The 11,987-nt window shown below is 44.2% G+C and overlaps 1 protein-coding gene across 1 annotated transcript; it reads left to right on the forward strand.

Annotated features, from left to right (window-relative positions):
- The first annotated feature begins 1,258 nt into the window (after positions 1 to 1,258).
- LOC141167350 (olfactory receptor 1G1-like) lies at positions 1,259 to 2,200 on the forward strand. The gene has a single exon (XM_073654767.1). It carries the CDS (start codon positions 1,259 to 1,261, stop codon positions 2,198 to 2,200), a length of 942 nt encoding a protein of 313 aa, XP_073510868.1.
- Positions 2,201 to 11,987: the final 9,787 nt, after the last annotated feature.

The raw sequence follows: 11,987 nt of genomic DNA on the forward strand, positions 1-11,987 counted from the left end.
GCACGCAATACCGGTTGGGGCGGGTTTGTTCCAATACTGCCGACTACGTCAAAGCTAACTCGCCCCCTGGGCCGTGGGGCACTCGGATCCGGGCAATAGGGGAACGATGGGGGTAGTAGTGGCGACCCGGTCCGTGGCTCAGGGTGGTCAGACCAGTGGTAGTCCGTTATGTGCTGATGATTATGTCCGACTACGCCACCCGTGGATTTGCGGTCATTAAGAACCGCCGCTGCAAGGCAGACCACTGGGGCTGATGATGTATGCAGCTGGGATGGTGTGACTCCCCACGGGAAGAGTGCGGCCCCAGGGCAGTGTAGTCGATGGTGGGAGTGATGGTAGTGAGATTCCCAGTGCTGATAGTGCTGGAGGAGCAAGGAGCACACAGACAACAGGTTGTAGTCCAGGGTCTTTACTAGAACAGGTAAATTGACCCACAAACAGTCCCGGCTAGGAGGGGACCTGGATGTCTGAGAGCAACGGGGAAATTGGCCCTGGTCAGGGTGAGGGTGTAGGCCTACCGTGCTTTCTGCGCTCCTTCTGGCTATCTCCTTCTGATAGGGTAACAGCCCACGTTTCCGAGCTTTCCGTGTACTCTCGCCTGTATGGCCAGCGACGTAGGTTCCTTTCTGCTCCCGGCCTGATACGGCTTTGCTGGTCCCTTCTGTTGTGGCAGAGCCTCCAGGCTTCTTAGGCCAAGGAATATACAGTCCCCTGCAGACTGGTTATCTGCTGTAGGATGTGGAATCCTCCCAGCCTCAGACACCAAAGTCTGGTAAATTAAGTCCTCTATCTGCCAAGACAGGCTCACTTCGCCTCTTGTCTCTGGCTTGTGGCTCTCCTCCTGCCACACTTCCTCTTAGGTGCAATACAACTTTCTGTCCCTGCTCTGCTCCGGGACACGTCTCAGTGCTGAGACAGGCCATCCAGTTCTCCCTAACCCTGCCCCCAGCACCAGCTTTTATAGGGGCAGCCTGCTCCCCCTACTGGCCTGAGACAGGAGGTACTGCATGCTAATGTTCCCCTGACTAGAGAACCTCCCCCTTGCTCTCAGACACAGCTTTATTACATTTTATGGCATCCAGGCCAGGGTGACACAGACACATTTGTGTAATACTATCTTCTATGTCATCAAACAGCTAAAGTAAACTGCAAATTGGCCTACACAAATGAGAATTTAGAAAGTAAATTTACATTCCTTCATAAATGCTGATAAATTAGATTCCAGTACCTGTAACAGTTACACTTATGTTAAGACAACATGAATGTTTGTCCAAATGGAAGCTTCAAATATGAATTTCATATTGCCGCCTTCTCAATGTCCTCATGGGGTCAACTGCAATTATTTTTTGGTATTTTGATTATGCACTTCATTACCATGTTGGGAAACTTGACCATCATTTTTCTTGTGTGTTTGGTACCAAAATTACACACCCCTATGTATTTCTTCTTGAGTAACCTTGCTATTGTAGATGTCACATCCACTTCTGCTTCTGTCCCAAAACAACTTTTTATCACCTGGACCCAGGATCACAGGATCTCTTTTAGTTGCTGTATAACCCAATTATATTTCTACATTTTATGTGCTGATGGTGAAGTTTTCATGCTGACATCGATGGCCTATGATCGCTATGTGGCGATATGTAAGCCCTTACAATATTTCATAATAATGAGAAAGAACGTGTACATTGGATTGGCTGCAGCCTGTTGGCTTCTTGGTGCATTAAACTCTCTATTACACAAATTACTTACATCTGTCCTACAATTCTGTGATTCACATGTTATCAATAATTTCTATTGTGACCTAAATTCTCTAGTTGATCTTTCTACTACTGACACTCACAGCCGGAAAGTCTTCATGTTCTTTGAAATTTATGTTATTATCATCGTACAATTTATTCTCACCCTTACCTCCTACATCTTTATCTTTTCTGCCATTTTGGAGATTTGTTCCTCATCAGGACGTTTGAAAGCTTTTTCCAGCTGCACTTCCCATCTTATTACAGTTATATTATTCTATGGACCAGCTATCTTCTTGTACATGAAATCTGAATCTGAAGATTCAAAGTATCAGGACATGTTCTTAACAATGCTCTACTTGCTTGTGGTTCCAATGTTAAATCCTATGGTCTACAGTCTGAGAAATAAAGATGTTTGGGAAGCAATTACAATATTAAAAAATCAAAAAATGTTAAGATTCTAGCTACTTTCAAAAAGTTAGACTAAACAGTTTTCTGCAACCTTTAGCGAAAAACTTATTGGTATTTTTATATAATTGTATTAAAATGGTCCTATCACTTCCAGTGACATATTATGAGTAGTGTTGAGCCACCCCCGTAGTGTTCGAGTTCGGTTCGGTTCGTCGAACACCCATGTGTTCGCCGAACTGTTCGTCGAACTGTTCGTTGAACACCTTCGAACACCGTTAAAACCAATGGCAGGCAAACAAAAACACATAGAAACACCTTCAAAGGTGTCCAAAAGCTGACAAACTGCTCAGAAGACATAACTAACACATGGAAAAGTGACAAGTACATATAGTCATGCGAAAAGAAAAGAGGTGGAGGAGTAAAAGGAGGGGGAGACACAGATATAGGCATGTCATGCCCTTCTAAAATCCAAAAAGTGATAAGCCGACACGGCCAGTCCGTTCCTGCCCATGCCACCTCCGTGTCGCCGGGTTTGTGCCAGAGCCGCGGTGGACACTGACGGCCAGCCTCCTTCTCCCAATACTGGTGCCCGTCCACTGGTGGGTCGAGCGAGCCCCCCTGTGGTGGAGGCAGCTCTAAGCTTTTTAATTTAAATTGTCTCTCTAATTTGAATGAATACACTTTAAATCCTTTTACAAGGATCTATTGGACGGCAAGTCTCATGCCAGCAGCCGCGTAATTCCAGCTCCAGTAGCGTCCACTAAAGCTGCTGCAGTTAAAAAGTTTTTATAAGGATCAAGCTCGGCTGTCCACCGCAAAGCATCCTACCGCCAGTCCCAGCCCCTATGCCTTGGGGTGCCTCATGATGCTCTTCACTGAGTATCCCGTGGTCCCGAAGCATTTCCTTTGAAAAAATTAAGTGTCCAAACTACAGGTGGTGTAGCTTGCTTAACAGCCGGGATAATCCGCTGACTAGCAGACACTGCTACTAGGCACAAAGTATTTCCTGGGCTAGATGCAGTTAAAAATTTGTAATTAGATACTCGTTGGATGCTGAGAAAGGATTCCAAAGAGTCTCCTGGCATGCCATATATTATTCTCTTAAAAAGCTTGGGGTAGGGGTCTAGGGGACCCTTTTATAGCCAAAATCACGGCCCTGTATCGCAATACGTCACCTAGGCTGAAGATAAATGGAACTGTAGCACCCTGAGGGCTCGGTTGCTACAGAGGTATTGCACCTCACCCAGAGGTGTGATATCTCACTCTCAGGTAAGGATGGAGTGTGGATCAGGACCCGACACCTGCATGCATTACACCACATTGCCATGGGACAGGGCGACCAATAGGCCCCTGAGATGGGCACGACAGTCCCTGTCCCTGGCTGGAGTGGGGGGAGGGAACACTGGGGAAGGGGAACCCTGTAGTGCAGGAGCAGGGAGGAAGAAGTTCCTGGGTGCATTGAGAAGGGAGTATAAAAGGTGGGCACCATCTTAGTTCAGTGCAGAGAAGTCTGAGCAGAAGTGACAGGGAGCAGGGGCTCTGCATGAGCTCTGCTCCGGAGGCGGGCCTAGTAACAGAGGCCCAGGCCTGGAAGAGGGAGAAGGAAGGAAGAGGAGTGGAGAAGGCTCCAGGAACGAGGAACGAAGGGATCCCAGGGGTGCGGACGGGCGAGTCGCCACCGCACGCCCGAATCCACCTGCGTGGAGGGGTCAGGCCAAAGGGGGAGACCGATCCCCGAAACCAGCGGAGGCGGGAAACGACCCTCAGCTAGAAACCGGAGGCTGTGACATTTTATGTGGCGCAGCCCCTCGCTACACCCGCTAGGAAGGCACCACATAGGGTCAGGGAAACTGGCGCCAAGTTTACCAAGAGGAGGCCCGAGGCAGCCGGACAGAAGAGTTGGTAAGAAAGGCCAGACAAAGGAAACACAAAGGGGGCCCTGTGAAGCGCTCCAAAGTTATCTGGGAGTTGTCTGAGCCCCTCACCTGGTGAGCACAGTACGACGTGGGCAGCCGTTACCTGCAGAAGTGGTCTGGATAATAAGAACTGTGAGTAAAGGCCCAAGACTGCATCACTGACTCCGTGTCGTTACTGCTGCTACCCTGCACCATCACCCCCATCCTCCGCATACACTGCCCTGAGGCTATACTCCTCCCGTGAAGAGTTATGCTACGCTCTGCTGCACCCACAACACCAGCCTCAGCGGTCTGCCCTGCAGCGGCGGTTCACTCTGACCGCAATCCACGGGTGGCGTAGTCAGACTTTTAAACATCAAAACCACATAAATAGTTCCGCCACTGGTTTGACCGCCCTGAGCCACGGAACCGGGTCGCCGCCACGGAGACTACAACCACCAGCATCCACCAAAAAGGGTCCGGCTCCGGGTGTCCCAAGGCCCAGGGGGCGCGTCAGAACATTTTCATCACCTTTCATAATCACCAATGGGACAAGGCAGGGATGTCCTCTGTCCCCTCTCTTATACATCCTAGTGACGGAGCACCTGCTCTCATCAATTCGCCATAGCCCCAATATTAGGTGGATTGAGGTGGGAGGCACCGAGTACAAGTGCTCTCTATTTGCTGATGATGTCCTAGTATATATCACTCAATCACATATATCCATCCCTGCTGTTATGGCTGAAATAGATCACTTTGTTACATGGTAAAATTTTAAAATCAATGCAGCGAAGTCTGAGGCCCTCGATGTCTCCCTCCCCAAATCCATACAGGATTCCATCCAGTCAAACTTTCCCTTTGCCTGGCCCTCACAGGGTATCAAATACTTAGGAATTTCTATTCATAGAGACCTCTCCCGTCTATGTTATCTTAATTTTGGGCCCTTTATTGAACAACTCCATACAGACCACGGTTGGCAAGTTAGAACCGTAAGATTCACTACGTGAACCACTGGTGTTTTGTGGAAAAGCACATGTACACTGTGTTCCAAATTATTATGCAAAAAGTGTTTAGGAGTGATAAGGGAAGAATTTGTTTGTTTGTCAGTTAAACTCATTGATGGTGATGTGTGTCAGGGCTCTTTATATCACTGTAAGCAATTGCAGACACCTGTGCTAATTAGGTTTGCAGCATTGTCGCACACGGCCTTCCCTGGTTTCAGGTCCAGTGGAGACAACCATTCATGAAATTGGTTCTCCAGAGCTGACCACAACTCCTCAGCTGTGTGACTCACTTTTCCCAGACATTTCAAAGTAAAAACCGCCTGATGACGTTGAGCCCTACTGCCAGTGTAGTAAGGAGGTGTGCAGGATCCCTTCTGTGCAGTTAGAAAGCTTGTGGCATGACCAGACAGGCTTTGGGTGCAGGTGGAGGACCGAGAGGAGGTTGAGGAGGCAGAAGCAGTGGAGGAACTTTGAGATACAGAGGATTGACGCACAACTCGTGGGGACGACAAGACTTGGACAGCAGCCCCTTGTCCTGCTGTCACCATAGTTACCCAGTGCCCAGTCAGCGACATGTAACGCCCCTGTCCATGCCTACTCATCCAAGTGTCTGTGGTGAAATGCACCCTGTCACACACAGAGTTTCTCAAAGAAGAGGTTATCTTGTGTGCGACATGCTGGTGAAGCGCAGGCACACCTTTCTTTGAGAAGTAGTGCCGACTGGGCATCTGGTACTGGGGCACTGCAACGGACATAAGTTCTCGAAAATCCTTTGTGTCCACCAGGCAGAAAGGCAGCATTTCTGTAGCCAAGAGCTTGCAGATGGTGGAATTCAACCTCTTAGCTTTCTCATGGCTAGGAGGAAATGGTCTTTTACTTGTCCACATCTGAGGGACCGAGGACTGGCTATTGTGCTTAGACGGGGTTGATAAGGGTGTCCCCGGCAAACTGCCGGTCTGTGAGGAAGATGCAGGCGGACATGTTAGGTTGCCTTGATCCAAAGGTGGTGCTATCGATGTCGGACAGCGCTCAACACCAGCTGGTGTTACCACCTCCAAAGAAAATGATAACCTGCCAATCACGATGGCTATTGCGGGTAAAAAGGTGGCAGGTCTGCGTCCCAAAACAGGTGTGACTGCTGTCCCCCAAGTCACAGAGGATGAAGAGGCCGCGGATGCACAAGATATGGCAGACGGTGGTTGGCCCGGCCGGCTAGGCCGCATTGTAGCACAGTGGGCTTCCCACTGCAACTTATGCTTCATGTCCATGTGCCGCTTCATGCATGAAGTACTCAAACTATGTATTTTTTGGCCTCTACTTAGCTTTTGCTGACAAATGTTACAGATAATACGAGTTGGGTCATCTTTATCGATCTGAAAAAATGCCCAGGCTATGCACGGCTTAGCACCCATGCGACCTGAAGAGCCACCACGACTTGTGGTGAGAGGCAGAGTTGTGTTTGAGGATGCAGTTGTTGACGTGCTTCCAGTACTACGTCTCTGTCCAGGAAGGCGCAACCTGACCTCGTCGTCACTAGCATTCTCCTCCACCTCCTCTGCTGACCTCATCTCTTGGCTGACTGTGGGTTGACAGTAAGTGGTATCTCCAACCTCATCATCATCACCATGTGCGTTATCACTCCCGTCATCCTCAGAGCCAACCTGTTCCGGCCCTGACAAAAAACTAAAGTTGTCGCTCCAATCAGGTATTTGAGTCTCATCATCGTCTTCCTCATTGTCTCCACCAACAGGAGTTACAGTTTGGGAATGAGGGTCTACATTATGGTCAGAACCTTCAGCGTCTGGTCCTGGATACGACTCATAAAGATTCTGGGCATCAGTGCAGATCATTTCCTCGTCTGGATTCACAGAAGCGCTGGAGCCGACCTCTGATTCACAGGCTATAGTATGAGTAGACAGCTCTGCAGACTCAACCATCTGTTCTACCTCATACTCATACGGGCAGCTGGAGATTTGGGAGCTGTGAGGAAGCAAGTGTGATTGGGGTGACACCTTTGAGGACTGGAGTATTTGTGATGTTGAAGTTGATGTGGAGGAGAGCCCACTTAAAGGAGCACTTGATATCCGTTGAAGCACCTGCTGTTTTTGTGCCTCATCTGGAATTTGTAGCGATTGGCGTGGCCATAAGAAAGGGATCTTATCACATTGTCCGCTAAAAGAAGTAGACATTTTAGTTTGGCTGGAAGATGGTCTTTCTTCTGCAGATGTTACTGTTGCTTTAACACCTACCCCACGGACACAACCTTTTTTCACCTTCCCAACACGCCTATTCCCCTTTCCACCAGCAGCAGGCCTTTTTCCACTCATTTTGGTGGTTAACTAATTCACAACTCTGGAGTTGTTTGCACAAAAAAACAATGGATGGGAACCGAGCAGAGCTGAGTGGCCAAACTGTGGTATTAGGCCAAAACTATTGGCTGGGTTAGATGCAGAAAAAAATTATATTCAATTTGCAACCTGATGGAGGTCAGTATAGATGGACTAATAGAGAAAGTCCCACACACTGCTAGAAGCCCAAATATTTTTTCAGAGCTAGATGCAGAAAAAAATTATATTCAATTTGCAACCTGATGGAGGTCAGTATAGATGGACTAATAGACCAAGTCCCACACACTGCTAGAAGCCCAAATATTTTTTCAGAGCTAGATGCAGAAAAAAATTATATTCAATTTGCAACCTGATGGAGGTCAGTATAGATGGACTAATAGAACAAGTCCCACACACTGCTAGAAGCCCAAATATTTTTTCAGAGCTAGATGGAGAAAAAAATATTTTTAATTTGCAACCTGATGGAGGGCAGTATAGATGAACTAATAGACCAAGTCGAACACACTGCTAGAAGCCCAAATATTTTTTTCAGAGCTAGATGCAGAAAAATATTATATTCAATTTGCAACCTGATGGAGGTCAGTATAGATGGACTAATAGAACAAGTCCCACACACTGCTAGAAGCCCAAATATTTTTTCAGAGCTAGATACAGAAAAAAATTATTTTTAATTTGCAACCTGATGGAGGTCAGTATAGATGGACTAATAGACCAAGTCCCACACGCTGCTAGAAGCCCAAATATTTTTTCAGAGCTAGATGCAGAAAAAAATATATTCAATTTGCAACCTGATGGAGGTCAGTATAGATGGACTAATAGAACAAGTCCCACACACTGCTAGAAGCCCAAATATTTTTTCAGAGCTAGATGCAGAAAAAAAATATTTTTAATTTGCAACCTGATGGAGGTCAGTATAGATGGACTAATAGAGCAAGTCCCACACACTGCTAGAAGCCCAAATATTTTTTCAGAGCTAGATGCAGAAAAAAATTATATTCAATTTGCAACCTGATGGAGGTCAGTATAGATGGACTAATAGACCAAGTCCCACACACTGCTAGAAGCCCAAATATTTTTTCAGAGCTAGATGCAGAAAAAAATTATATTCAATTTGCAACCTGATGGAGGTCAGTATAGATGGACTAATAGAACAAGTCCCACACACTGCTAGAAGCCCAAATATTTTTTCAGAGCTAGATGGAGAAAAAAATTATTTTTAATTTGCAACCTGATGGAGGGCAGGATAGATGAACTAATAGACCAAGTCGAACACACTGCTAGAAGCCCAAATATTTTTTCAGAGCTAGATGCAGAAAAATATTATATTCAATTTGCAACCTGATGGAGGTCAGTATAGATGGACTAATAGAACAAGTCCCACACACTGCTAGAAGCCCAAATATTTTTTCAGAGCTAGATGCAGAAAAAAATTATTTTTAATTTGCAACCTGATGGAGGTCAGTATAGATGGACTAATAGACCAAGTCCCACACGCTGCTAGAAGCCCAAATATTTTTTCAGAGCTAGATGCAGAAAAAAATATATTCAATTTGCAACCTGATGGAGGTCAGTATAGATGGACTAATAGAACAAGTCCCACACACTGCTAGAAGCCCAAATATTTTTTCAGAGCTAGATGCAGAAAAAAAATATTTTTAATTTGCAACCTGATGGAGGTCAGTATAGATGGACTAATAGACCAAGTCCCACACACTGCTAGAAGCCCAAATATTTTTTCAGAGCTAGATGCAGAAAAAAATTATATTCAATTTGCAACCTGATGGAGGTCAGTATAGATGGACTAATAGAACAAGTCCCACACACTGCTAGAAGCCAAAATATTTTTTCAGAGCTAGATGCAGAAAAAAATTATATTTAATTTGCCTCCTGATGGAGGTCAGTATAGATGGACTAATAGAACAAGTCCCACACACTGCTAGAAGCCCAAATATTTTTTCAGAGCTAGATGCAGAAAAATATTACATTCAATTTGCAACCTGATGGAGGTCAGTATAGATGGACTAATAGAACAAGTCCCACACACTGCTAGAAGCCCAAATATTTTTTCAGAGCTAGATGCAGAAAAAAATTATTTTTAATTTCCAACCTGATGGAGGTCAGTATAGATGGACTAATAGACCAAGTCCCACACACTGCTAGAAGCCCAAATATTTTTTCAGAGCTAGATGCAGAAAAAAATTATATTCAATTTGCAACCTGATGGAGGTCAGTATAGATGGACTAATAGGACAAGTCCCACACACTGCTAGAAGCCCAAATATTTTTTCAGAGCTAGATGGAGAAAAAAATATTTTTAATTTGCAACCTGATGGAGGGCAGTATAGATGAACTAATAGACCAAGTCGAACACACTGCTAGAAGCCCAAATATTTTTTTCAGAGCTAGATGCAGAAAAATATTATATTCAATTTGCAACCTGATGGAGGTCAGTATAGATGGACTAATAGAACAAGTCCCACACACTGCTAGAAGCCCAAATATTTTTCAGAGCTAGATACAGAAAAAAATTATTTTTAATTTGCAACCTGATGGAGGTCAGTATAGATGGACTAATAGACCAAGTCCCACACGCTGCTAGAAGCCCAAATATTTTTTCAGAGCTAGATGCAGAAAAAAATATATTCAATTTGCAACCTGATGGAGGTCAGTATAGATGGACTAATAGAACAAGTCCCACACACTGCTAGAAGCCCAAATATTTTTTCAGAGCTAGATGCAGAAAAAAAATATTTTTAATTTGCAACCTGATGGAGGTCAGTATAGATGGACTAATAGAGCAAGTCCCACACACTGCTAGAAGCCCAAATATTTTTTCAGAGCTAGATGCAGAAAAAAATTATATTCAATTTGCAACCTGATGGAGGTCAGTATAGATGGACTAATAGACCAAGTCCCACACACTGCTAGAAGCCCAAATATTTTTTCAGAGCTAGATGCAGAAAAAAATTATATTCAATTTGCAACCTGATGGAGGTCAGTATATATGGACTAATAGAACAAGTCCCACACACTGCTAGAAGCCCAAATATTTTTTCAGAGCTAGACGGAGAAAAAAATTATTTTTAATTTGCAACCTGATGGAGGGCAGGATAGATGAACTAATAGGCCAAGTCGAACACACTGCTAGAAGCCCAAATATTTTTTCAGAGCTAAATGCAGAAAAATATTATATTCAATTTGCAACCTGATGGAGGTCAGTATAGATGGACTAATAGAACAAGTCCCACACACTGCTAGAAGCCCAAATATTTTTTCAGAGCTAGATGCAGAAAAAAATTATTTTTAATTTGCAACCTGATGGAGGTCAGTATAGATGGACTAATAGACCAAGTCCCACACGCTGCTAGAAGCCCAAATATTTTTTCAGAGCTAGATGCAGAAAAAAAATATATTCAATTTGCAACCTGATGGAGGTCAGTATAGATGGACTAATAGAACAAGTCCCACACACTGCTAGAAGCCCAAATATTTTTTCAGAGCTAGATGCAGAAAAAAAATATTTTAAATTTGCAACCTGATGGAGGTCAGTATAGATGGACTAATAGACCAAGTCCCACACACTGCTAGAAGCCCAAATATTTTTTCAGAGCTAGATGCAGAAAAAAATTATATTCAATTTGCAACCTGATGGAGGTCAGTATAGATGGACTAATAGAACAAGTCCCATACACTGCTAGAAGCCAAAATATTTTTTGAGAGCTAGATGCAGAAAAAAATTATTTTTAATTTGCCTCCTGATAGAGGTCAGTATAGATGGACTAATAGAACAAGTCCCACACACTGCTAGAAACCCAAATATTTTTTCAGAGCTAGATGCAGAAAAATATTACATTCAATTTGCAACCTGATGGAGGTCAGTATAGATGGACTAATAGAACAAGTCCCACACACTGCTAGAAGCCCAAATATTTTTTCAGAGCTAGATGCAGAAAAAAATTATATTCAATTTGCAACCTGATGGAGGTCAGTATAGATGGACTAATAGAACAAGTCCCACACACTGCTAGAAGCCCAAATATTTTTTCAGAGCTAGATGCAGAAAAAAATTATATTCATTTTGCAACCTGATGGAGGTCAGTATAGATGGACTAATAGACCAAGTCCCACACACTGCTAGAAGCCCAAATATTTTTTCAGAGCTAGATGCAGAAAAAAATTATATTCAATTTGCAACCTGATGGAGGTCAGTATAGATGGACTAATAGAACAAGTCCCACACACTGCTAGAAGCCCAAATATTTTTTCAGAGCTAGATGCAGAAAAAAATGATATTCAGTCTGCAACCTGATGGAGGTCAGTATAGATGGACTAATAGAACAAGTCCCACATACAGCTAGAAGCCCAAAAATTTTTTGCTAGATTTAGCCAAATGCTGTGAAAAAAACTTGCACAGCACTGGCACAGACCTGCCTGGCAAAAACTTATAGGAACTGATGTAACTTAGTCCTGAAAAGGACTGCAATTACAATTAGTCTTTACTCCCAACCTATCTATTTAATAGCACAGACCTGCCTGATAAAAGTCGTAGGAAATGCTGTAACCTAGTCCTTAAAAGGACTGCAATCACAACTA

The sequence above is a fragment of the Phyllobates terribilis genome, unplaced genomic scaffold (genome assembly GCF_046119375.1).
Source record: "Phyllobates terribilis strain yellow unplaced genomic scaffold, ASM4611937v1 Scaffold_11__3_contigs__length_659146591, whole genome shotgun sequence".
Taxonomy (NCBI): Eukaryota; Metazoa; Chordata; class Amphibia; order Anura; family Dendrobatidae; genus Phyllobates; species Phyllobates terribilis.